Genomic DNA, 26,668 nt, shown 5'->3' with positions numbered 1-26,668 from the left:
CACCCGAAACACATCAGGTGTGAGCCAGAGCCTCGAGAGAAGCGGCTGGAATGGGCGGAGGGGGCGAGGCGCTGGTGGAGGGGTTCGGGCGAGGAGGGAGGCAGCGGTCGGCGATGCCGGCGGCGGCAACTGGGGCGCTGCGGCGGCGGACGTGCGGGGCGCGCGCCAGGGTGCGGGGAGACAGGGCGGAGCCGAGCAGAGGTAGACGCGGGGGGGGGGCGGGGAGGCCCCTGATAGGCGTGCGGAGGGCGTGATGTCACGTCCGGCGGGGGAAGCCCTGCCTCAGCACCCCCGCCCCCGCCCCCGCAGGTGGGGCCGCGGCCGGGGCGCTGCGCGTAGGGGGCCCGCCCTCGGGGACCCCGGACGCGGCCCGCGCGCGTCCCCCGCAACCCCTCCTCCCTGCTGCGTGCACAGCTTCGCGCGAGGCTGGTGGGCCCCCGAGTCCCGCGCCCGCCCCGGAGCTCCCCGCCCCTGCGCGCCCCGCCCCGCGCCGGGCTCCCGCCCCTCTCCCGGGCCGCCAGGGGCCGGGCGCCGGCGGGGGAGGCGCCGAGCCGGGGCTGCGCGCTCGCCTGCTGCGCGCTGGGCCGCCAGACGCAGCGGCCGGACCGAGCGCCCCGCGCGCCCCGCGCCGCCGCCGTCGCCGGCTTTTGTTGTCTCCGCCTCCTCGGCCGCCGCCGTCTCCGGACCGCGAGCCCCGCGCGCGGGACCTTGGCTCTGTCCTTCGCGGGTTGGGGCTGCGCCGGCCCGGCCGGGGGCGCCGCCGGCCCCGCCATGGAGCTCCGGGCCCGAGGCTGGTGGCTGCTGTGTGCGGCCGCCGCGCTGGCCGCTTGCGCCCGCGGGGACCCTGCCAGCAAGAGCCGGAGCTGCAGCGAAGTCCGCCAGATCTACGGGGCCAAGGGCTTCAGCCTGAGCGACGTGCCCCAGGCGGAGATCTCGGGTGAGTGAGGGCGCGGCGCCTGGGCCCGGACCCCAGCGCGCCCGGGTCTCCCCTGCGCCCCCTGCCCTCTCCTGCTGTCGGCCGGTCTGCTTGCGCCGCCCCTGGCGCCGGGCGCCGGGACCCCACCTCCTGTGCCCGGCCACCCGGGCTCCGTCCGAGTGGACCCCCGCGCCCCGGCTGGTCGGCACCTCCTCGCGGTCCCTCCGCCCCGGTCCCCTCCTCTCGGTCCGGTTAGGGCCCCAGCCCCCAGAACGTACACCGGCTCCTTTCGCGCGGCGCCGTCCTCGCCGAGCTGTCGGCCAGGCGATCCCCGGCTCGGGATGTTCCCAGGGCCACGGCTTGACCTGGGCGTCTTCTGTCCGGTGCGGCGGTGGCGCGAGAGTCCGAGTCCCGGGGCGCGCGTGGGCCGCTGTCGCCGCCAGCCAGGGCTGGTCTGCAGGGCTTGCTGTCGGGGCGCAGCCTGGGCTCGGCGCGGTGGGGCTGTCGGGGCGCAGCTGCCGGTGGACGCGGGCTTGGGACCCCAGCTCGGCTGCTCGGGTGTCTCCGGGAGGGGCCTCGGGTCGCGCCCGCGGATCCCCGCAGGGTCCTCAGCAGCGCCAGTCTAGGTGGGTTTCATTAGAGGCCCCCCACTCCCGGCGGGCGCGGGGCTTCAAGAGGTAGCCTGGGGGGTCGGGGCGAGGCGCAGCCCCAGCCGCCGCCGGCGGGAATTCCCCGCGCAGGGATTCCTCCCTGGAACCTGCGCTCGCCTAAACTCTGGGCCGCCCGCTGCAGGTCGTCGGCGCCTTGAGTCCTGCCAGGGGCCGAGTTACTTCTTTTCAAGGCGTCGACCCTCCCGGGTGGCCTCGGCCTGCAGCTGCCCGCAGTCCTGCCCACCACGTCCCCGAGTGCCTCTGAGGAGCTTTGGGGACAGAAGCGTTTGCGAGGGTGGGTGCAGCACAGTGTCCCAAGGACCTCCCAGACCCCCGGCCTCATCGTCAACCTGCAAACGTGTTCGGAGCCACACTGGGCCTGGGGGCCGGGGAGGGAGGGACCCAGGATGACCACAGCCGCCAGAATTCTGAAGGAGAGAGGAGTGCGTCAGGGTGAGGGGTGGGCCCGTGGCCCCAGTGGGGGTCTGGCCTCCTGGCCGGTGGGAGAGGCAGAAGCACAGAAGACTAACTTGAGAGGTCCCTGGACACCACCCCCAGGTTCTGGACAGGCCCCTTTCAAGTCCCCAAGGCAGGCCCTCCCCTGCCTTCCTCTGCTAGCGGCCCTGTTCCCAGGGGCTGCCTCCCCTACCACGTGAGGCTCCCTTCCAGGTAGACAGGTTTGCTGGGCACACGTGGGTGCCTGGGGCCCTCTGGAGAGCTGGACTCGTGCTCTGCCTCCCCTCACGCCAGCTGAGCACCTTGTGCCCAGACCCCCTGGCCTCTCCGCTGGGCCCCTCCACACACCTGGGTCTCGGGGTGGCCGAGCAGCTGTTGCGGATTTTGGCCGGAGCCTGCCCCTCCTCCCCACAGCCCCCCTTCCCACATCCATTCCCACTTGGCCTTGGTGTCCTTGGGGACAGTCACAAGCCGGCCTCTGTCCCAGTCAGGCCGAGAGACAGCGTGGCCAAGTCTGAGCGGCCACGGAGAGCATGGCAAGCTGGAGAAGCTGCGGGAGGACTGGGCTGGGGGCCTGGGTCGTGTGCCCCTTGGATGAGGAATGCAGTGGGCTGGGGGGCTCGGGAGGAGCAGAGCACCGGCCATCTGGAGTGCACCGGGTGGTGGTGGGGTTCTGTGCATCCCGCTGGAGGCGTATGGCCACCCAGCAGCTGTCCCAGCACCATGCTGCCCAGGTCTTCGGGTGCCGCCCTCCCGCAGGCATGGATGCCGGGAACCATGGTCCAAAGCAGGGTGACCCCCCCCCTCCCTGCCAGCGCCCCACAGGGTCCCCCTGCCAGTCCCAAGGGCTTCTCAGGGGAGCTGCTCTCCCCAACCCACCGCGGCCGCACCCGCCTTGAGTACTGGAACTCGAGTGTCCCATGAGGTCCAGGCGCCAAGGGGAGTGCCAGCGCCACGTGGGACAAAGGAAACAGGGTGACCTCCCCGGGCAGCGGCTCGCCCCGTGTCCCCTCCTGCTCCGTGTGACTTGGCTCGGCCTCCGCGCACCGGGCGCCCCCTGGCGGCCCTGCAGTGGCACGCCTTTCTCGGGGAGCCGTGCTCTGGTCCCCTCTCCTGCAGGCCCGGCAGCCAGACTTCTTCAGCATGAGGCACCCTGGGATGGGTGCAAGGCCAGGTGGGGTGCAGACTTGGTGCTTCCAGTGGTCGGAAGGGAGGGCAGGCGGCCCTGGGTCTGCAGGTGGCCTGTGCAGCCTCTGCCTGAGGGGCAGAAATGGCCATGGGCTGGTGAAGGAGAAGCCAGGACGTGCAGCGCCCCGGCTCCTGGCTTTGTGCAGCCTTGTGGACGGCCAGGCCTGGCAGTAGCGACGGCAGCTGTCATCCCACCTCACAGTTGAGGAGGCCAGCCTGGGGGGCATCAGCTGGGGAGGACCACCACGCTGCCCAGCCCGGGGGCTCTCCCTCGACCCAGCATGGCACAGAGAGCTGGGCATCGATCCAACCAGCCGGATCGCTCCGCCACTGGGCCGGGTTGGTGGAGCCGCGTGCTGAATCACACCCCATGCCGCCGGGCTCTCTGCCTCTGCCTTTGAGATTGCTTCTGGTTCCCAGATGTCTCCTGAGCACCTGCCTGGCTTTCCCACACCCAGCGTGATTTGTTGAATATCCCTGACCCTTCTCTGGTCTCCTGGAGGCAGGGGCCACCCGTGTCTGTACGCTTCTCAGTTATACCCACAGACCTGGCCCCGGTCCCCAAGCCAGGTGGGATTTAGTCAATGCTTGCTGGGGACCCACCCACAGCCTGCTCTGTGCCAGGCTGTGCAGGGCGGGGAGTAAGAAGGAGGGCCTGGGCAGAGGAGGAGGGGTCTGGAGGCCCAGCTTGGGGTTCGGAGGTCAAAGGGGGCACAAGACGAGCAGTGCCACGGAAACTGATTGGCTGGTCCTCTGCCCCAGGATTGGGGCCTGCCTGCCGGCAAGGGAAGGACCACCAGCATGTCAAGGAGCCCGCACTGGGGGCCACCCCTCAGGCCCACAGCAGAAACCTTGCTTCTCTCTGCCTGCTCTGACCGCATGGGTGGTGGGCACAGATTCTAAGGGGAGGGTTCTCAGAAGCCCTGGGCCTGCCCCCCACTTCCTAGAAAGGGGAACCCGTGTCCATTCCTCTGCCATGGTCCGCGGGGCTCCCACAAGCCACTGGGTGCATAGCCTGTTCCCAGACCAGAAGGTTCTGTGAACCCTGTCCGGTCCGGCAGGTGCCTAGCCTGGGCTGTGCTGCCCGGCACCCCCCACCCCCACCTTTCAGGAAGCTGTGGTTTCATCATCCCCAGTGTGAGGACAGGGCCTGGGGGAGGGGGGACATGTCGGGGGTGGGCCCAGGGGAGCCAGGACTCGACAGGGCCACCTGTGTGATGCAACGGTCTGGGCGCCTTGCTGGAGCTCCAAGTCTGTGCTGGACACGCTACCATGCTCCTTGGAGGTGGTGGGCCTGGGTTCAGATGCCAGCCCTGCACTGCCAGTTTCCCACCCAAGTCAGCCTCTCTGTGCCTCTGTTTCTTTACATGTGACAGTGACAATTGTCATGAGCGCCCCTCCACCCTTGAAGGTTGGCAGGCAGTGGAGCATGCCCACACCAAGCACGGCACGAGTGGCTCAGACTGTGTCCTCTCCTGCCCCTTCCTGGAGACCTTCTGCAGAGGCTCATGCGGACCCCCTCGGGTAATGGCGTCCAAAAACTGAGAGCCCTCTTCATGACCCCGGCTCGGTGCGCATCACTTCCCATTACTGTCTAGTGGATGTATCGCATGAGGACGGGTCTATGTGGACCTGACAGGCAGTGAGTAAACTGAGGCCCAGAGGAGCCATGTAACTCCTCAGCACACACGGCCCATGTGGAGCTCTGGGGCCTAGATCCCAGTCTGTTGACCCCAAGGCCTGTGGCGTTCACCACTGCCCAGACCCCAGCTCCATGCTTTCCGCAAGCCCTGCGCATCCTAGCCAGGAGGCCTGGGACAGGACCAGGAGGCCCAGCCCTAGGAGGCCACCAGCTGCCTTCTCCTGCTGGTCCTCCTAGTTCCAGGTTTCATTTCTTAGGCTCCTCCCAGGCCTCTGCCCTGGCCTTCCTGCCTCCATCCTGACAGTTCTGCCCTCGAATCAGTCGGCCTTCCGCTCTGCCTGGCACCCAGTTCCTGCTGCTCCTGCCCTACCAAGGAGGCTGTTCCCAGACTTTGGGGGTGTGAGCCCAGAGGATGGTCTGGCTTTGTGCCACTGGCTGGCCCAAGCAGCAGCCCCATATTGGGCCAAGTCCCCCAGGAGCCGTGCATAGATGCCCTGGCCAGGGGCAGGTTAGCCTAGGAGACAAGCAGGTTGGTGTATTGGTCACCTGGCCCCACACAGTGCTAATTAGGAACAGTGTGTGTCCCTGGTTGCAGGCTTACGTGGCCACAGAGGCCTCCCATGAGAGAATCTATAGACACACTAGCCAGGCAACAGGCTGGGCTTGGAGCTGGGAGGAAAGCATGTTGGGTGTGGACAGGCCCAGGCCTGTGCTGGGACACCCACGTGCAGGGCACAGCTGCAGCCTGGCGGGGAGAAGGGCCAGGAGAGGGGCTCGCCCAAGGTTGCACAGGAGTCGGGTGCGGCCTGGGCCCCGTGTCTGCCATGCCCAGGCCTGGATGTGCCGGGGCACCGAGAGGTGGAGCATCTCTCCTGTAAGCCGGACCCTCTCACAAGGCCTCGCTTGGTTCAGGGTGATTTCAGATGGACACTTGTGAGCCATCAGCACAGCCCTGTAGGGCCAGGTCATTGCCCACACGTAGGAGAGGAGGCAGGCCGAGGAGGTGAGGGCTACACCCCAGAGCCGGCCCTTCGTGCGATGCTGGCTGGCAGCTGTTGTCCGCAACAGGCCTGGGCAGATGCTCTGAGCTGCCTGGAGTCCCTTGGGGGTGGAGGTGGCCCAGTCCCTCATCCTGCTCCAGGCACTGCCCCACCTCCCCAGGGACATGGCGGCCGAATGTGAGGTGACGGCTGGGCCTGTTCGCCCAGCTGTGCGCTCCACCCTGGCGCCGGGCCCAGGCCACCGGCCTCCTTGACTCCTCCCTCCAGCTGTGGGTGCCAGGAAAGCTCTGGGTGCGAGGGGTGCACCTTGCCCTTGCGGCAGCAACCCTGGGCAGGCCTAGGAGCCCTGGGGGACCGCCGGCCTCACCCTCCCCTCCTGTGCCGCGGCCTCCGCGTCAGCCCCTGCCAGCTCCTGGCCGGCTCACCTGTCTGACACACATGCCCGCTCCTGCGGAGTGGCCCCCCCGTGCCCACCCAGAGCATATGCCTGGCATCGCCCACCCTTGGGGGCTCGGCCCTGCTGCTCAGCTTCCCTGAGCATCCCCCAACCACACACCCTCCGAAGCGCTCCCTGTTCTGCAGGTATCCCCCAGCCTGGGCAGGCCTCAATGGTAACTATCCTGAGTGCCTCCCCAGCCAGGCCTCGGCTGGGCCCCGGTGATGCCAGCGCCTGCGGCTGCCGTGACACAGCGCAGTGGCTGCAGTTCAGAGGCTGGAAGTCAGACCAAGGGGTCCCGGGCCGGCTCCTGCCGCGGCCGTGCGGGAGAGTCTGCCCCCATCCCTGCCCCGGGGTGGCTGGTGATGCTCGCGTTCCTCCACTCAGGTGTCTGCCCTCGTCACCGCGGGCGTTACCCTCGGGCACGGCCGCTCCCAGAGTTCACCTTATATAAATAAAGGTCCTAGGCCTGTCACTTCAGGGGCCACCCATTCCCTGTGTGGCCTCACCGTAGCCAGTTACATCAGTAAAAGCCCCATGCTCAAATCAGGCCTCCTCCAAGGTCCTGGGGGTCAGGACTCCCCTGTACCTCCGGCCACAGCTGGGCCTGCTCCTGCGTCTCGGGACTTCCAACAGGGCAGAGCCCGGGCTGTGGGCATCTCCCGACGGCTCCTCGGACAGGGCCATGCCGCCCCACATCTGCCACAGGCCCTCGTGACACGGCGTGGGCGGTCTGACCAGCCCCTGGCCCACCTCCCACCCTCTCCCACCCCAAGACTGCTCGGGGCACAGCCCTGGTCTGGGTGTGCCCCAGACACTTCAACTCTTAGCCCTGGGCTGCTGCTCTGTCCTCGGCCAGCCCACTGCCCACTGTGGGCATCAATTTCTCCACCCATGTCAAGCGGGAGGACTGGGGACAGCTCATTCTGGCGTTCAGAGCCTGGGAGCTGCTGAGGTGCCGATGCCGCATCCTGCAGCCCATCCCAGAACCAGCGCTGGTGGCGGGAGGGCTGGCCTTGGGCCCAGGGCGGGCAGGGAGCACCTGACTGGGACAGCGAGGCTTGGACAGGCTGGGGAGCCCCACCCACAGGTGCGTGGGCCTCCACACAGGGCAGATGCTGAGTCACGCGTGCACTTCCAGGGACGGCAGAGGGGCAGAGGGGCTGGGAGGCCAGGCAGGGTTTGGGGAAGGGGTTGGGGGTGAGGCAGCGGCGTGGCAGCTGTCTCCTGGCACGGGGGCTCCGCTGAGAGGCTCGCTGCTCATTTGTGCTGAATGCTCCCTGAGTTCCGGAGGCTTGGCTGGGCAACAGGGCAGCCCCGAGGGGCTCCATCAATCCTGCTCCCTTGCCATCACCCTGACCTCCGTCCCCCAGAGGTCCCAGTCCCTGCCCACCACCTCCACTGCATCGATTACAGGCTGTTTACACTGAACCCAGGCCTATAGGGTGGGAAGCAGTAGAAAACCAGAGGCCAGCGCTGGGAGGCTGGTGCTAGTGATGACCAGCCGACACCCTGCGAGGCAAGCCTCCCGTCTGCTGGGGGGTCGCTTATGGGCAAACCCCAGGGCCCTGCAGTGGACAGGGTGACCGCATGGGCCCAGGGCCTGGGGGAACCCCTGGACTGGAGCCAGCCAGCAAGGGAAGGTCCTTTGGGAGCCCAGCCCTGGACCCCACTCCCTGTGCTTCACACCTGCCAGGGTGGCCCAGAGCTGCCAAAGCCTCGGCCCGCAGCCCTGCCTCCTTCCATCACGCCCTGGCCACCACCAGCTCATTGCCTGGGATGGTCTTCAGTAAGCAGGGTCCTTCCCCGAGTCCCAGAGGGTGTCTGCAGGGCAGGCTGAGTGCCATCTGGTCCAACCACCCAGTGTGCAGATGGGTTAACCGGGTCCCAGAAAGAGGTCCCCAGGGCTTGAGGGACAGCACGGCACATCTCGCTCCCTGGTGGGCAGCCAGCCCTGGACAGGTGCAGGAGAGACATGCCCTGGGTTTACTGCCAACCCCAGAGCCCGTGGAGGTCAGCCTGCAGCCTGTGCACCACACACCCAACGCTGGGGACCGTGGGTGGCCACCCAGCCTATCCCCATGTCTCAGCACGTCCTTGGTGTCTGGGGCCACTGTTAGCTGTCTGGGCCCCTGGGGTAGGCCCCGTGTAACCTCTGAGTGCACCCTCCATCCGTGGCCTCGAGTGTCCATCCCCAGCTGCGGGGGCCACAGGAAGCACATCCCACCCACCTGTGTCCACCTCCAACCTAGGGGAGAAAGGTGCTGACCGCACAGTGCCAGGGCTGGCCCAGGCCTCCCCGTGCATCTCCAGTTGTCATGGGGCACGTGACCCTGGACCACAGAGGTATTTTAAAGGGAAGAGGCTCTGAAATAACACAGCCCACCACCCCGACCTAATGGGGGCTGCCGCACAATACTCCAAGTATCTTGGCACCCTCTGGCTGAGTGACCTAACACCCAGGGACCAGCACCTCCCACCATTGTGCATTTGGGGGCCTGGGGAACACAGGAGTGGCCACAGGTCAAACACAGACACAGCTAAAGCCCCAACCAGAAGCAGTTTCCCTGGGAGCCGTCTTCAGGTGTCAGGTGGTTTGTAGGGGAGAGTTTTAAGGACCCTGTGAAGAGTGGGCTCTCCAAAGTGCAGGAAGGTGCCTCCCAGAAACCCCAGTGCACCGCATGGGAAGCACTGGAACCAGAGCTCCGGGTGCCAGCCACCGGGCGCACGGGAGCCGGGGCAGCCCTGCAGGGGGTTGGGGGGGTGATAGAGGCCGCTCAGAAGGACAGGCAAGGTGTGAAGGCAGGCCATTCAAGGCGGGGTTCTTCACTAGGTGCCTGGGAGAGGCCCAGGGAGGGGATGCAAGGAGTGCGTGAGCTTGGCGGAGAATGAAATTGCATCTCCATGAAATTGACCTCAGATCAAATTTTAGCGTTTCCTATTAGTGTGAACAAGGCAAAAGTGGTAGTCTGGTGTCTGGGACTTGATCGCCACTAGACACAGCCTTTACTTTCATGTCCCTTTGCAGCAGATAGCTCAAAATATCGTTTACACTCCCCACAACTTTGAGATTCTAGTCGGTATGAGACTTGCTGCCAGGTCTTGGAAAACACGTCCACAGGGAAGAGCTGAGCGGGCCCAGGGCACAGAGAAGGCACTCGGGGCAGTGAGCGGGAGGGTGGGGCCTGCGTGCTGGGGGCCCGGGGCGGGGTCTCGGGGATCCTGGGGCTGAGCCGGCCAGGTGACTGCAGGCGGGACAAAGAAACCGCAGCATAGCACTGGTGTCCTCGGACCCCCTACTGTGTGCCAGGTGCTGTTCTCAGTGCTGAAATGCAGCTGCCAACGAGTTGGCAATAACACACGCTCCTCTGGGCTGTAGAACAAAGACCCCACCTCCTCGGGGGCCCCACACCCCCCTTGGCCTCTCTTGCTGTGTGCCGAGGCCTCCTTGCCCCTTCCTGAGGACCTGAGGCACTTGCACGGCCACAGCCCGACCCCTGCAAGGCCCCAGCCTCCTGTGCTACCCTGAAAGGACCCTTGCCTTGGGTGCGCCCCTCTCGCAGGTGGCTCCCTGGTCCCCACCTCCTTAGGTACCCAGAGTTTGCTGCCTGGCCAGGGTCCTGGAGCACTCTGTGCACCCAGCCAGAGGAGGAGGTGGGGCTGCCCGTGCCAAGGCGGGCGGGGAGCGCAGCACTAAGGACCCAGCATCAGGGCTGAAGGAGGGAGGGGTGCGTGGACCACCACCACACAGGGAGGTGACCTGCTGGGCTGACAGGCAAGGCCACTCACTGACCTGGGACCAGTGTCCCTTGCATCCATGGCTATTCCCAGTGGCTGTCAGGAAAGAGGCAGGTGCCCAAGGAAGCCAAGAGCTGGTCTGTGGGACCCGGCCAGCCTGCCAGGGTTCAAGCACCACTCCATGCTCACTGCCTGTGTGACTTTGGGCCAGTTACTGAGCCTCTCAGTGCCCTGGCGCCCTTCTCTGTAAAATGGGCATAGCGGCAGTGCCTGCCAGGTAGAGCGCTTGTGAGAATTGATGCACCCCTGTGGAATGTTCAGCATGGTGCCCGGCCAGAGTCCGCACTGTGGAGGGTGTGGGCATGTCAGGGATGCGGCTGAAAGAGAGGCCCTTCTGCCTCCAAGTCTGGCCTTTCGGAGGCAGCTGGCAGGGAGGGAGCACCCTGGTGGAGAGGTCCAGGAGCCATGGCTGGGGGTCAGAGAGATCCAGGCTGGAGGGGAGGGACTCTGCCCTTTGTCACCCAGCGCCCCTCCCTGGGTTGTGCTGGAACATGGTGTCCATGCCCCTTCGCTGGCCCTGGTGCTGGGAAGGGGAATTGCAGGGAGCGCTGGCTGCAGGCCCCTCCTAGAGAGGCAGCCCACAGTTAGGAAGCGCTCCACCCAGCACGGGCCCCTGCTGCCAGTTGGGGCAGAGCGGGGACAGCTGGTTTACAGATGGAAGCCACAGGTGTGGGCCCCAGAAGGCACTGCAGGCACTGAGGGGACAGGAGACGGTGCCGGCGCGACCCAGCAGGCTGTCAGCCTGTGGCCTGGCCTGGGAGGTAGGCTCCCGTGTCAGAAGGGGCCTGTCGCTGCCCCTCTGGCCCCTCTCCAAGGGTGCAGCTGGTTCCGTCCCCTCAACTGCATGCTCCAGGGATCCCACAGTCCTGGGCAAGACTGCCCCACCTCTCCAGAGCCTTCAACACGGAATGCTGCTGCCCCTTGCCAGCCGGACAGGGCAGGGGCTGAGACACTGGGTCCTCAGGGAGCAGGACCCCCTGGCCCTCCCTTCTCTCACCTGGGCTTCCAGCCTGACCACCCCTGAGACACTGAGCTGGAGAATCAGGGTCCCACGTTCCCACCTGCTCACAGGACCCGCAGGAGGTGGGCAGGTAGGCCAGCGGGCAGATGCGGAGGTCACCTGACTGGTCCGGCCTGGGAGCCCTCTGCGTGCTATGTGGGGCCTGATGGGGACCTTCTCTGCCCGTGGGTTTGTGCTGCTGACGGGGGTGTCTGGGCAAGTGTCCCTCCCCCACCACAGGGTGCGGGTGGCCTGCTGGCCCTGCAGGCTCCTGACCACTGGCAGGGTGCTTCAGGCCAGCAGCAGCAGCCAGGCCTTGCTCTGGCAAGGCCCACTTGGCACTCGTTTTCCATACCTGGGACCCCCAAACTCTCACTGCCTCCCACCCAGTGAAGAGGGAGGCACACGGGCCAGTGGGAGGAGACTGGCGTTAGGCAGCAGCAGGCCCGGGACACTGAGTGAGTCACACGACCTCCAGCGGCCTGGGTCCTCCTGCCTGTGAGAGGGAGGTGACGGCGGCTTCCTGCTGAGACAGTGAGGGCATCATTCCCTGCGGGTGGGGGCTGTGGGGAGACAAAGCCCCCTCTGACAGCCACATGTCCCCTCCTGCTGCCAACCTGGGCAGGGCCTGAGGACCCGTGGGGAGCCCCAGGGCTGGACACATGTGCATCCCCTGTACAGGCGGGGAGCCTGTGGCTTCAGTCAGGCTGCCTCCCACACACCACAGAGGCCACCAGATTTAGCAGATAAACTACGGGACACCCAGTTAAGTAGGCACGGCAGAGGGCGAATATTTTTTTAGTGTATGTCCTGAATATTTTAATTTTAATTAAGTAATTATTCATGTTAAGTATGCCCTGCCTTTTAACTGTAAGTCCCAAGTATTTGAGGGATTGCTTTTTAGTGGTAAAACCTGCATAGTAAAATCTTCCATTTGTAAGTGTACATCTCAGTGGCATTAAGGGCATTCATGTTGTGCAGCCATCACTGCCTTCCTTCTCCAGCTCCTTTTGATCTTCCCAAACTGAAGCTCTGTCCCCGTTAAACACTCGCTCCACAGCCCAGCCCCCGCCTCGTACCCTCGGTGCCCATGCACCTAACTGCTCTAGGGGCCGCACGAAGTGGGATCTTAGGTGTCTGTCCGCTCTCACTGAGCCGTGCCCTCAGGGCTCATGCCCCTTGTAGCCTGTATTGTACTTCATTCCTCGTTAAGCTGAATAATCCTCTGTTGTATGGTTACGCCACATTTTTTGACCCCTGGGCTGCGTCCACCTTTTGGATGTATGAACAGTGCAGCCACAAGCAGGGGTGTTAGAAATTATGTTCAAGTCCCAGATACTTCCGTACAAAAGTAACGCAGTTTATCCGAAGCTCAGGTTTTACTGTGTCCTGTACTGGATCTGCAGGGCTGGGCTCGGCTCCCACAGCACCCATCCTCCTGCCAGCTGGGTGTATGCTGCAGGCGGGGTGCTGTGAGCACGGGGACCTTCCCAAGCAGGCAGGCATCCGCAGCTCACTGGGTGGTGGTGCGAGTCTGCGCCTGCCTCAGCCGTGCCCTCCAGCTTAGGAATTCCCCCGGGACTGGGATCAAGGGAGGTCTTGCAGTGGGAGGAGTGGGGGAAGCCGGGATTGTTCAGCCCCACCAGGCCCCAAGTCCCCTGCAGCCACTCGGAGTAGGGTGACCTTGGCATGTGACCTCAGCTCCCCGTGTTCCTCTGCCAGTGGTAGAACGGGAAAGAGGCTGTTGTGAGACGGCGTGACTCTGACACGCAGACGGGCCGGGTGCCTTCCCAGCAGAGTGAGCACTCCCTCTCGCCCAGGAGGTGTGAGATTCTGGAGCTCCCGCTGCTGGCTGCCAGGGTGCCCCTGGGGAGGCATCAGTTCAGGGAGGCACTGCTTCCGAGGGGGAGGGGAGAGGCCTGAGGCCGCCGCTCTGGGGCCGGGACGGCCTTACGTACACCCTGTTCCCGGGAGCACCAGCCTGGGCGTTCTCTCTGGGCAGGTCCTCTGTGTGCGTTTTGTTACTCAGCACCGTTTCTGGCCTGGGTGCTGGGCAGAGGGGCCCTCCTGCTGCCAGGAAGGGGAGCCGATCAGGGCTCAGGGAATGCCCCTGGGTGGGCGACCCATCCTTGGCAGGTGCTTCGGCCCACAGGGCCTGGGAAGGCTTCCTGGAGGCAGAGGTGAGCGGGCCTCAGAGAGGGCAGGGCAAGGGGGTAGGTAGGTGCGTGAGGTCGAGGAGTCAGTGGAAAAGTGTCTTGAGCCGAATGGGGCAACCAGAGGGCTGGGATGCCAGGCCTGGGCGGCCAGGACCTTGGAGATGGCTGCCAGCCTTTGTGGGAAGTGGCCAGGCCCCACTGCTCTGTTCAGTCCTGGCAACTCTGGAGCCCATGCTGGGGGCGGGCTGGGCTCAGCCTGCCCCAGGGTGCTCTGAGGGTGGCACCCGGTCGCCTGCTCTGTGACGTGGCGGCGGTGGAGAGCCTGCTACCTCTGCCTGTTAGGAACTCACGGGGTGGAGCACGGGGCTGTGCCGTCTCTGTGGGGAGCAGAGCTGAGGACCCCCGAGCTCTTCCAGGCTCTGCCTTGTGGACCTGGCAGAGGGGACAGCACCAGTCCATCTCTGGGGCCTCCTCACTGCCCCGCCCCCAGGCCCAGTGGAGGGTGGGTGGGGGTCCCAGGTGGAGAGCAGCGCGGAAGCCAGGATCCCACCCAGTCGCTGCCCAGCCTGCCTGGGACCCGCCTGTGGGTGTGTGTGGGTGCGCTGGTGAATGCGCTCTGCGTCTGGGCTTGGCCCACTTTGGAGAAGGCAGGGCTGGGCTTGGCCTGCTCAGCAAGGTTCTGGGAAGCGCTCACCCCCTCGCCCTGAGGGAAGGCTCCCTGCCTGGGGGGTCCCCGAGCATGAACCAGGCAGCCTTCAAGTTACCTGGTGAAACCCCCTTCTTTAGGGGTCTTCCGTGTGTGGCCTGCCCTGGTGAAGGCCCTTTGCTTAAGGTCTGCCTGTCCAGCTAGTCTCTCAGTCCCTGTGCGCAGACTGAACGGGAGGGGACACGGGAGCACTGCCCCGAGGGCAGGGTGGCCGGAGGGGCTGGGTGGCTTTCTGCAGTGGGGCTGCTGGGCATGGTGAGGGTGAGGGTATGCGTGCGAGGCACCCGTGATCCCCAGGAGGGAAGGGAGGGGCACGGGGGAGCGCGGTGGGAGGCGGGGCTGAGCCGCAGGAGGGCGAGGCCGGGTGGGGTTCGGTATTTCCTGGGGGAAGCCGGTGGGGACTCGGCAGTGGAGGCCCCGGTCACCGAGGGGGAAGGAGGGCTGGCGGGGCAGGTGGCGACAGGTGGGGGCCTGAGCGCCCGCGCGCACCGGGGAGCGCCCGGGTGGCGGCCGCCGTTCTCCTTCCCGGGAGCAGCCCGGCGTGCCCCCCTGCGCACCACGCCCCGGGCTGTGCCAGCGGTGGGAGGCCGGTCGGCTGCTGCGGTTCCTGGGAGTCGGGGCGGCGCCGCGCTCGGGGGGCGGGGGCTGCGGGGGGAGGCGCGGCGCCGTGCGCGGCAGTGCGGCTGCGGGGGCCGCAGAGTCCTCGGCACGCGTCCCGCCCGGTCCCCGCGCCTCCTGCGCCCCCGGGAAGCCTTTCCAGCCGGGCCCGCACTCGGAGCCTCACGCGCCGCCGCCGCAGCCGGGACAGCGCCGCCGGAGCCGCGACGGGGCTTCAGGACAGGGCCCGGGGGGCGGCCGCGGGGCCGGGATCCGGGCCGGAGCAGGCCGCCGCCCTCCCCATGGCCCCGTCCCTCCGCACCCCCGGGCCTGGGCGCGCCACCCCCGCCTTGCCCTCCCCACCCCTGCCGCCCCGGGCCGGGGTCCCAGCCGTCTCTGCACCCTTCCCACCGGGAGCCGCGTCGCCGGCCTCCACGCGCACCCCGCCCGTCCCCCTGCCCGCTCTGCGCCCCAGCCCCACCCCGTCCCTGCCCGCCGGTCGCCTCCACTCCCCCCCGGCCCCACCGCCTGCCGCAGCCCCCCTTCTGCGCCTGACCCGCCCGCCCCTCTCCTGCCGCAGCCCCCGCGAGCCCCGCTCCTGCCACCCCCCCCGTGCCTGCCGCACCCACTGCGACAAGCCCCTTCCCCGCCAATCGCGTCGCCGCCTCCCGCCCTCCCCGCCCCCTCCCCGCCGCGCCACTGCGCCAGGAGCGCCGCCGCATTCCCGGAGCCCGCGCGCCCCTCGGCCGGTCCCGGTGCACGACGACTGGCGACCCGCCCCTGGGGCGCCCGGCCTTTGTCCGCCGCCTGCGACGCGGCCCAGCCCATCTGGGCTGCCGGCCCCGGGCAGCGGGAGCCTTCGCGGACCCCACACCCGCGCAGAGGCGTCCGCCGGCGACGCCCCTCGGGGTCGGGCCCCAGTGCCTGACGGAGGCTCTGCGGCGGCGGCAGAGGGGCGCCTCGGTGACGCTGCCGTGTGGCTGCAATGGTGGAGGGGGATGGGGGTTCGTCGGTGAGGGGTACGAACCGGTGGAACGCGTGTCGGGAGCAGCACAGGCGGGGGTCACGGGTGCTGCTGATGCGTTAGGAACCGGGGAGAGGGGAGTTGCGATGCGGGTCCAGGCAGTCCGCCCGGACTCCGGATGCCCAGGCGTGACGCGGCCGCAGGTACTGTCCACGGGCAAATGCTTGCGGTGGGCTTGGGGAGAAAGGTCTGGGGCTCGGTGGTGGGCGGTGCCCCAGGAACCTCCCTCCATTTGTGCAGTGCCACCCCCAGCAGGCTGGTGGGCATGGCCCACTGGACTGGTTGGGGCAGGGGGCAGGTGTCTGGAGAAGGGTCTCTTGCTCTGGGAAAGCCTTCTGCACCCCCACCCCTGGTCAGCTGGCCGGGCCTCCGTGGGGTCCAGAACTGAGTAGAGGGGAGGGTTGGGGAAGCGGCCCCTTCCTGCTTTTCCAGACACGGGCCTCTTGGTGTGTTTTGGAGGCCATGCTGCCGGGTCTGTCCACACAGCCGTCGTCCAGCGCAGCTCAGGGAGGCCAGTGCAGGCTGCTGTGTGAGCGGTGGAAGCTTCTGGAGAGACAGGCTTGGCATGGCGCCATCTTCCCTCTGCAGTCTCCTTAGAGCCTCAAGGGCCACCAGTCACAGGTGGCCACCAGGCTGGGCCCGGACAGACGAGCTCTGTGTCCTGAATCAGAAATGGCGACTGTTGCTGGAATGGGAGTCCTGGACTTGAGCATTAGGGTGACGCTGCTGGTGGGGGTGCCATTCGGAGGGTGCTCACCCCTGAGACGGGCAGCCTGGGGCTGGGGCCGGGTCAGCAGGTGCCAAAGGCTGTGAGCTGTAAAGATGTTAAAGCGGTAGACTGGTGGGGGCTTGACAGGGAGAAGTCAGGGGTCACCCCAGGAAGTCCGACCCTGGAGGGGGAAGACAGACGCGCGGGGTCTGCTGCCAGCAAGAGAAAACCACCTGCAGGTGGGGTCAGGGAGTGGGGAGCAAGTACTGTACCCTGAGGAGCAGGGTCAGCAGACAGGACATGGGGAATTTGGGGGCAGGGCCTGGAGGAGAGGCTCTAAAGCCCCAGCCTGAGGGCGCAGAGGCAGGAAGTGTCCTGGGGCTGAGGAAAGGGGGCCTCTGGGAAGGTGGAGCCCGCCAGGGCCTGCGGAGGACAGGAGCGGTCACTGGGCGGATTGGCGCAGGGAGGGGCGTCCCCTCCCACCTGGCCCGAGCCATCACCTCTCTCCAGGTATGGAGCTGAGAGAAGAGGTGGCAGTGGGGGAGGAGAGGCAGATCCCGTCGGGCTGACTCACTTGCCCCCTGTGTCGGTGGGCTCCTGCTGGCAGAACCCCAGCCCCCCAGCAGGGCCCCATTTGGAGACCAGGAGGGGCAAGCTTGCTTTTAAGAAATGCAGGGGGTGTCCTGCAGAACCCTCCAGACTGCTGACGTCCAAGACCAACGGGAGACCTGCGGGCCACGCTGGGCTGGGCAGGGGGAGGGCCAGCGCCCACACCCACCCTGCCGTGGGCTCCGGGGCGCCTCGGCCCAGCCTGCCCGGGGCCTCAGGCCGGCGTCCACGCTCTGGCTCCGTGTCTTCACTCCCGTGTGTGTCCGAGGAGGGAGGGAGGGACGGGGGCTGTGCTGGGGCAGCCGGAACAGTGCAGGTCGCCGGGCCGGCTGGACGAGGTGGCCAGGCAGGGCGTGGGGGGCTGCACAGAGGCCACTGGGCTGGGGCCGGTGGGAAGGAGCCCACTTAGCCCGCCCTCAGGAGCTCCTGTCTTTGCCTGTCTGCCCCCTCAGCCTCTCCCATCTGCATGGCAGGTTTGGGGAAGGGGACCTGGGGTCAGGAGGGTGGTCAGCCCCGTGGCATGCGAGTAGAGGGCTGTGTTCGCCCCAGGCAGCCAGCGCCCTCCTGCCTGCCCACCCGCTGCCCCGTGACCCAGCCAGCCTGGGTGGGTGTCACCTGGAAGCCCACCAAGCACCTGCCTGCCCCCCCTCCCCCAGGCTCACCACCCCCTCAGCTCCCTTCTTCCCCCTGCACTGCCACCAGCCTGGTGTCCTGAGCAGCTGGTAAGTGCTCACCAAGGGTGCTTTCCTGGCCCTTGCTGTTGGAGGGGGCACCCCTGGGGTGCCCCCACAGCCCCACTGCATAGCCACACAGTGCCTCACGCTGCTGGAGACGGATCCAGTGTCCGCCCCGCTCTGAGGCTGGGACCCCCAGAGGAGGACCCTCGTCCAGCGCTGTCCTGCCCCTGCTGGCGAGGGTCCAGGGCCACGCACACCAGAACCAGTAAAGGCAGCAGAGAGGGACAGCTGGCCACTAGGGCCATCCTCTTTTCCCAGCCTTCCCTTCCTTGAGGTGCCTGCCCACCTCACCTCCAGAAGAAGCGGGGCAGGGAGGGGTCCCTGGAGAACCAGGCCCTGTCCCTTAATCCCAGACAGCTCCCACGAGGCCTGTGCCTGGCCGGAAAGGCCCGACTGCCCCAGGGGTAGGTCTTGGACCCCTGACTCCCACACCCTGGCAGGCCTGCTGCTCTCCAAGGGATGAGCACAAGTCATCTGGCTTTTCCCATCTGTGTGTCCCAAGGTAGGGGGCCACAAACCCCCTCAGGTGGACATGCCAGCTTCCCTTCCAGGCATCAGAGCAAGGGCGGAGGTCCACCAGACATGACACCCTATTGTGGGCAGGGGTCTGGGGTCAGAAGGCATCTGCCACCCCGGGGCTGAGGCTGTGTGGGGAAGAAGGGGGCGGGAAGCCCTTCTGGTCTCTGCTCTGCCCTGCCCCACCAGACCCTCCACTGTCCTCCTGAGCAGGCCCTCCCAGGCCCCCGACACCTCCCTCCAGATCCTCCGCCTGGGGCACCCCCACCCCCGGGCTGTGGCACTGATGGGCACAGAGCCAGTCGGGCCACACTGCGACTCCCTGAGCGTGTACTCCGTTTTCTGCTCTCTGCTCTCGTCTCGGCTTCTGTGGGCTGTGCTGTGCGTGTGGGGCACGGGAGCGGGAGGTAGGCACTCAGGCCCCAGGACGTAGCCACCCTAGTGGTTCTGTGGGGCACACTCGGCTTCGAGATACTTAGTCGTAATTATCTCCTGCCCCAAGGCTTCCACTGAAAACTGCCGTGCCCAGGCCTTTGCCCTGGGGCAGGGCCGCTGACGGGGTGGCCTCGCACCCAGAGAGCTCGGGCTGCTGTGCCCCCCAATTGTGCTGGCCACGCAGTGACCCCCAACAGCCTCTGTCCAGGCCTCAGCCCTGCATCCGCCCCCACTGTGTGCCCAGCCCAGGCTGGCGCTGGGAGGGCACCTGCCCCTCCCAAGTGTACAGGCAGGAAGCGCAGTCTGCAGGGAGCGGCTGGTCAGCACTGTGCAGTGGCCCCGTGGGTGGGCCCCATGGCTCCTCCTCGCGCCCCTGGGCAGGAAGCCTCATCCCTGCAGGCCTGTTCCCTGGTCCGTAAGATGGGGTCTCGGCACCCACCATGCTCGTGCGGCTGTGCACCTGGACCAGCGCCTATAAAGCAGGTCAGCCTGGTAGCCCAAGGCAGCGCTCCACGCTCAGGGCCCCTGTGGGCCTGCAAGCTTGAGTTGGCTTGGAGCCTGGCCTTACCCACTAGGGGCCTGCCACCATGGTGGCGCCCTGAGGCTGAGGGAGGGCAGACACCTGAAGGGGCACAGGGGTGTCCTGCTGGCGGCTCGCACAGGGCCCCCAGCAGACTTGTGTCCAGGCCCCGTCCCAACGGGGTCGGCATGCCCTGGGGGCCACCACCCTTGGCCAGCCTAGGACTGGCAGTCACCAGGCACCCCCTGGTGGGTAGGGCGTTTGGGCCTGCTGTCCACTGTGCGAGCGTGCGCCAGGGCTGTGGTGGGGTAGGGGGCTCTCAGCTCTCCTGGGCAAAGGGCAGTGTGTGGGCTCAGAGTGAACCTTGTGTCTGGAAGCCCACCCCACCCCACACTCAGGACCCCCAGGCCACCCTGTGCGGGGATGCACGTGTGACTGAGCCGTTCGGGGGACCCTGGGATGGCCCTGCTCACTGTGGCAGCAGACAGGGCTGGGGGCTTGGGAGGGGCCCAGGGGCCAGGATGTCCATCCATCTATACCCTCCCTGGGCTCAGCTTTCTGCACCCCTGCTCCCCACCCAGATCTGTGCCCCATCTGTCTGCACCCACATCCACTCTGTGGGCAGGCTGCCCCTCAGGGCCGAGCTGTCTGGGGCCCAGCAGGCCCCCAGGCCCCCAGGCCATCTGTGCCTCACACAGGCCCTTCCCTGCAGGCGAGCACCTGCGAATCTGCCCCCAGGGCTACACCTGCTGCACCAGCGAGATGGAGGAGAACCTGGCCAACCGCAGCCGCTCCGAGCTGGAGACCGCGCTCCGCGACAGCGGCAGCGCCCTGCAGGGCACGCTATCCACCCAGCTGCGGGGCTTTGACGGTGAGGGGGAGCCGCAGGCAGGGCCCCTCCCCAGGAGCGGGGTCAGGGTGGGAGGGTTAGCACTTAGGGACTGAAATTTGGGGGGTTCTCTAGGAAATGACCTCTGAGCTAAGATTGAAACCCTAGGTCTGGGTGGAGGAAGAAGGCGCCCTGGCAGACTGGTAGCACGGGGCAGGGGCCCAGACGAGGAGAGTGGGCACCTGAGGCCCGCTCTTGGGAATCAGCGTGGCTTCCATCGAGGCTCATGGGTCTCAGCTTCTGGTCCCGCCCACAGCAGCCAGCCGCGCAGGCCCCCAAGGAGGGGCAGCCCGTGCCCCGGGGGCGGGCAGCGGGCAAGCCCAGTCCGTTTCCACGCAGCAGCTGGGCCAGCAGCTGTGATTGGCCTCTGTCCCTGTTTGGTCAGCTGCACCGTCTGTGTGCCCCGTGATGACACGTGGAGCAAGCCTTCCCAGGCCCCTTCCAGCCGCCCCCTGGCCGGTGCTCCTGGTTCTGTCCGGGTGTGGGGCTCTGCTGCACCTCTCCCTGCATCCCCGTCCCTCCGATGTCACTGAGACCTGCTGCCTTGAGCTCCCCCAGCTCCTTCCCAGCCGGCCCCCGTCCAGCATGCCACCCGACCCTGCTCCTCTGTCCTTCCCCGGCCCCATCCCGCCGTCCTCCTCCTCCCTGCTGTGGTAGGATCCGCGTCCCCTGCCGCCCGAGTCTGTCCTGTGGGCTCTGCCCTGTGGCGACCCCTCCACTGCCCACTAGCAGGCTCCCACCTTTTGATGTTGTGGCTTCCCACGATGTGTGAACACACACCCATTTGGGACATTGATTTGTGTTTAAAATGACCCTACATCCCCTCCCAGGCCCGCCTGTGTCCCCCAGGAGTCTTCTCCCTTGGCCCTCCCCCTCTCCCCCACGGCCAGGCCTGGCTGGGCCTCAGGTCGCTGTGTTCAGGACACCCAGCCCCCGAAGCTGCAGGGGCGGCTGCCTGGGGCCTGGTCCAGAGCAAGACACTGCGTGGAAATGGGGCTGGGGTGGGCTCCGTACATAACTGGGCTGATGGCTGCAGTACCGGGAGCCGGTCCCACAGTGGGAGCTGGACTCGGATGGACGCTTGGACTGACCACTCCTCCCTGCTGTCCTACAGCCACCCGAAGGGGGTCTCCTGCCACCAAAGGCCATATGGCCTGAGGCCTTGGGTGGGGATGAAAACCCTTGGCTTCCCAGGGTCCCCCGACCTGTGTGGGAAGGGTAGCCCCAGCCCTCGGGGACGGGTCCAAGGCAGCAGTCCGTGCAGTTATGGGTCTGCGGTCTCGTGGTCGGGTGGGGGGGTGCCGTCGGGGCCCCAGTGTGGGGACGTGGAGCGTCTCCTGCCCCTGGGAAGGTCCCAGAACACCTGTCTGGGGCGCTGGGCATGTCCCAGGAGTTTCAGGAGTCCCCCTTGCAACTCAGGTGGGCTTCCAGGGGGTGCGATGAGCTGGACCTTCTGGAGCCAGAGCAAAGGCACCCAGGAACCAGAGACAGGCAGGGGGACGGGGCAGCAGAGCCCTAGAAACAGGCGGGGTGGAGAACAGACCTGAAGAGGCCCGAGCACCCCTAGAGCAGGAGGGCCCACGAGCTGTTGTGGGGGGGGCAAGAAGGGAGAGCATCCCTCCTACCCCCGGCGAGCCCCACCCCGGGACTCAGGCCAACTCTCGGAGCACCAGGTGCTCTGCAGAGGGCCCTCCAGTCCCGGTCTGCCGGCCGCAACGTGCAGGGGTGGGCCAGAGGCAGGAGGCCCCGGGAGTGCCTCACACCTGCCTCCTCGCGGCCAGATCACTTCCAGCGCCTGCTGAACGACTCCGAGCGGGCCCTGCAGGATGCCTTCCCCAGCGCCTTCGGAGAGCTGTACGCGCAGAGTGCCAGGGCCTTCCACGACCTGTACTCGGAGCTGCGCCTCTACTACCGCGGCGCCAACCTGCACCTGCAGGAGGCACTGGCTGAGTTCTGGGCCCACCTGCTGGAGCACCTGTTCAAACAGCTGCACCCACGGCTGCTGCTGCCGGACGACTACCTGGACTGCCTGGGCAAGCAGGCCGAGGCGCTGCGGCCCTTCGGGGAGGCCCCACGCGAGCTGCGCCTACGCGCCACGCGCGCCTTCGTGGCAGCACGCTCCTTCGTGCAGGGCCTGGGCGTGGCCAGCGATGTGGTCCGGAAGGTTGTCCAGGTGTGCAGAGCTGCTCGGGGCTCCCGGAAGCATGCGGGCCCCTGGGCCCGGGCCTCCCTTCTGGTCCTGGGCTGCCGCCCTAGGCCTGGGCATGTGCTCTGCTGTGAGCAGGCGTAGCCCCAGGTGGCCTCCTCTCCTGTTCAGTCCTGTCCCCAGCCAGCCTAGGTCCCAGGCAGGAAGGCGGGGAGAGGGGCGTGGGGTTGGGCGCTGAGCCAACTGCACGTAGGGGCAAGAGGCGAGTGGGGCCTGTGCCTGGAGGCCGGAGAGGCTGGGGCCCGAGGCCAGGGCCATGCAGGTGGGCAGGGTGCCCCCCCACAGGGCAGGCGTGTCAGACCCACTCGGCCTCAGACCAGCACAGGCATGAGCCCCCTCCTGCCAGCTGGGGCTCCCGACTGGTCACCCCCACCCCTGCGCCTCATCCCGCATCTGTATGGCAGGTGGGCATGCTCAGCCCCTGAGAGCCAGTGACAGCCGTGTTCCAGGAGTCGCGGCACTGGATGTGACTGTCAGGGCAACTGCCTCCACGGCCACCAGCCTGCTTGGTCATCTGAGAAGAGAGCCCGAGGAGGGCCTGGGCCAGGCCGGGTCCCGCTGGGGCCTCCTGCCCCCCATGCAGACTCCCCGCCCCAGGCTCCTTGGTGCCGGGCTCAGGCTGCCTTGCTCTGCAGGTGCCCCTGGGTCCGGAGTGTTCGAGGGCTGTCATGAAGCTGGTGTACTGTGCGCACTGCCTGGGAGTCCCTGGCGCCCGGCCCTGCCCGGACTACTGCCGCAATGTGCTCAAGGGCTGCCTGGCCAACCAGGCCGACCTGGACGCCGAGTGGAGGAACCTCCTGGGTGAGCCCTCACCGCCGCTGCACGCCAGAGGGGCCCAGGGCCTGCAGGAGCGGCATGAAGCCGGGCCTGTCCTCCGCGCCTGGCCGGGTCCTGGGAAGTGGGCGGCCCCCAGGATCGAGGGACAAGGGTTCCTTCTGAGCGTCCAGACGGGAGTGTGGCTCGGACGGCTGCCTGGGAGGCTCTCTGGGTCTTGGTCCTTGTCTTTTCCCGTTGAGCAAGTACCCCAACACTCACACGACATGCTTGTGGGCCAGCACACATGCATGCCAGAACAAGTGATGTGCACATGCGGTGGCCTAAAGTGAGCCAGCATAAACGTGACTGACATATGTGCCTTCCAGAACACACATGAGCCCGTGTAACGTGGGCAAGCCCGAAGCAAGCTGATGTGTGTGTCAACTCACGACGCATGCATGAACTGCCACGTGGCACGCCCACGTGCATGTGTTCCTCATGTCTTGTGCATGTGCTCACACCCGTGCCAGACTCCATGGTGCTCATCACCGACAAGTTCTGGGGCCCGCTGGGTGCAGAGAGCGTCATCGGCAATGTGCATTTGTGGCTGGCAGAGGCCATCAACACCCTCCAGGACAACAAGGACACGCTCACGGCCAAGGTACAGGCAGGCGGGCACGGTGGGCGTGGGACAGGCATCCCCGAATGGGCTTTGTGCCCTCCAAGACCCTTGTGGTCTCCTCCCAGGTCATCCAGGGCTGCGGGAACCCCAAAGTGAACCCTCAGGCCCCCGGGCCCGAGGAGAGTCGGCACCAGGGCAAGCTGGCTCTGCAGGAGAAGCCACCCACAGGCACGCTGGAAAAGCTGGTGAGTGGCCCCCAGCTGCCACACCCTGGGTGGGCAAGGGGCGGGGAGGGCAGAACGGGCGGGGCCACCCAGTGGCCTGACCGCTGCCCCTCAGGTCTCCGAGGCCAAGGCCCAGCTGCGTGATGCCCAGGACTTCTGGATCAGCCTCCCGGGGACACTGTGCAGCGAGAAGATGGCCATGAGTGCTGCTGGTGATGACCGCTGCTGGAACGGGATGGCCAAGGGCCGGTAGGTGCGCCAGGCTGACCGCACGGCACTCCTCCTGCGGGGCCTCAGCTGGGCCCTCTTCTGGCCCACGGCCGTTCTGGACATAGGACACACACACAGCAGGACACGCATCCTGGAGCAGCCGAATCCTCACCACGTGCCAGCTCCCCACAGCACGCACCAGGCAGGCTCAGGGCGCTTGCCCCCTGCTGCTGTGGGGCTGCACAGGCTCCGCTGGCCCCAAAGGGCCTGTGCTGCCCGGGTGGGAGGAGAGGAGCAGAAGGGCATGCTGGGGTGAAGAGTCCTGGCAGGAGCCAGGGCGGTGACCCAGGCCTACCCTTCTGGCACCAGGTACCTTCCCGAGGTGATGGGCGACGGCCTGGCTAACCAGATCAACAACCCCGAGGTGGAGGTGGACATCACCAAGCCCGACATGGCCGCCCGCCAGCAGATCATGCGGCTGAAGGTCATGACCAACCGGCTGCGTGGCGCCTACGGCGGCGATGATGTGGACTTCCAGGACGCCAGTGAGGGCCGGGCTCCTGGGGCCGAGAGCCATGGGTCAGCCGGGTGCCACAGAGCACTGCCAGCTGGGGGAGTGTGCAGGGAGGGGGCCCTCCCAGACCCCGGGTCCCGGCAGTGGGCTCGAGGACTCTGCCGCCTGGGTGTGGACGCTGAGCACCCCCAGTCGTGTCCCCACCACAGTGGGACCTTGGCAGACCCAGGGGGCGCCAGCGCCCAGGGATTCAGGCTGCTGTGTTCAGGGTGGAGCTGGCATCCCTCGGCATGGGGGATGACGGGGCGGGGGGCATGCTCGCATGCGGGGCCCACGGGGCGGGCTGGTCTGCTGGAGCCTCCTGTCCCCCCCCAGGTGATGACAGCAGTGGCTCAGGCAGTGGAGACGGCTGCCCAGACGACGTCTGTGGCCGGAGGGTCAGCAAGAAGGGCTCCAGCTCACGGACACCCCTGACCCATGCCCTCCCCGGCCTGTCGGAACGGGAGGGCCAGGACGCCTCAGCCGCGGGCTGCCCCCAGGCCCGCCCGTGCCTCGTGCTCCTCCTCCTCACCCTGGCCCTCTCAGCAGCCGGGCCACGGTGGCGGTAACTGCCCCCGGCCCCAGGGACAGAGCCAAGGACTGACTTTGCCAAAATGCAAAACAGATGATATTTAATTTGTCTCGGCCTCGAGGCCCCGGGGCGGTCAGGGAGGGACAGCAAGGGGCCGCGGCTCTGTGACTGCTGGGGTGGGCAGGTGGCGCTGGCCTCCCAGGCCTGACTCTGCCGGCCACCCTGGCTTTTAATTTTGTACGAGGCCCTCAGGTCAGCTGGGAACAATGTCCCCAAAAGCCATGTATTTCAGGGACCTCGGGACACCAGTGGCGCCATCCTGCCTGCCCGCCGCCTCTCCCCCCAGCCCCTGCCCGTAGCAGAAGCGAGGCGGCGGCTCTGAGCAGTGCCCCGCTGGAGGGTGTGAGCCAGCTGTGCCTTCCTCCCCCGCCTCCCGCCGCTGAGAACTCGGGGCTCCAGGTGTCAGATGTCAAGGCTCAACTCTCAGCACCCCAGGAATCCCAGGGAGGGCATCGGGTTCTAGCCGGGCCTCTGAGATTATGCATGAACCCTACAGCCTCAGCCAGGCCCCGGTGACACTGTGGCCCCCCAGGGTCAGGGTGAGTTCCTGTCTGGCAATGTTGGTCTTGGGGAGGCTCCTTTCTGATGAGTCCACCTAGACTTCCATCTTTGACAAAAGGCCAGGTGTCCATGGCTCACCACGACCGGCTTTGTGGGGAGCTGGGGGCAGGTTTGGCCTCTGCAGATGTGGGTGCCTCTTCAGATGGCCTCACCACGTTAGGCCCTGCAGGCCCACGCCAGCACAAGGACGTCCCACTATGCAGAGTGGCTGCCCCATCCTGCCCCCAGGCCTCCCTGTCCCATGCCAGGTCCCAGCTCAGGGTGATGCAGGCCTGGAATGGAGGCAGTGCAAGACCTGGCACTGCAGACGAGAGGGATGCCTGGGTCCCTTCCCTGCCCCCACCAGCTGCAGGAGGCCTGGGGGAGCTCTGACGTTAAGGGCTTTTCCAGACACGCAGACCGTTGCAGACCAAGAGCAGCTTCCACAGCTCCTCCGGAGGTGATCTGTGCCGGGATCTAGACGCACGCTGGCAGTGGGGCTGTTGAGGCCCCTTTCCCCCTGGGCCCCAGCTGCTGCAGCCGCCATGGCCAGGGACCTCAGTCTGAGCCAGCACCAGAGGCCGCTTAGCGCTGCTTCGCTTTCCCTCACCAGGGTGGGAGGCCTCTGGCCACCAGTCAGGCCGCAGGCACAGTCCACCAATGCACTGGGTCTAGGGCCACAGGGCAGCCCCATCCCACAGGCACGGCCACCCTGTAATAACCCTGTAGTGCTGGGGCTGAGGGTTGGGCCAAGGGCAACTGGACTCTTGGGACTCAGAGCCGGTGACAGCCCTGGTGCCACACTCGGACAGCCCACAGGGGCCTGCGCGCTGGCCTGCCCGTCATGCGTCTCTGGAGGGGGTGCCCTGCCGTCACAGGCCAAGCGGCAGCCAGGCGTGCTGTGCCCATCTGCTGCCCAGTATCAGCTGGCAACGTATGCTCTTGAGTTCTTGTATGAATAAAAGGCTGGAGACCTGGTG

General features: G+C 66.9%; 1 protein-coding gene across 1 annotated transcript; it reads left to right on the top strand.

The window, feature by feature from the left end:
• Nucleotides 1-593: 593 nt before the first annotated feature.
• Nucleotides 594-26,668, top strand: GPC1 (glypican 1). Its single transcript, XM_036901216.2, has 9 exons — nucleotides 594-937; nucleotides 19,809-19,967; nucleotides 21,767-22,158; nucleotides 22,827-22,992; nucleotides 23,478-23,608; nucleotides 23,695-23,814; nucleotides 23,909-24,042; nucleotides 24,373-24,548; nucleotides 24,893-26,668. Exons 1-9 carry the CDS (start codon nucleotides 772-774, stop codon nucleotides 25,123-25,125), a joined length of 1,677 nt encoding a protein of 558 aa, XP_036757111.1. The 5' UTR covers nucleotides 594-771; the 3' UTR covers nucleotides 25,126-26,668.

This window comes from Manis pentadactyla, chromosome 6 (genome assembly GCF_030020395.1).
Source record: "Manis pentadactyla isolate mManPen7 chromosome 6, mManPen7.hap1, whole genome shotgun sequence".
Taxonomy (NCBI): domain Eukaryota; kingdom Metazoa; phylum Chordata; class Mammalia; order Pholidota; family Manidae; genus Manis; species Manis pentadactyla.
The sequence above is the reverse complement of the archived record's forward strand: the minus strand, read 5'-3'. Positions and strand labels throughout refer to the sequence as shown.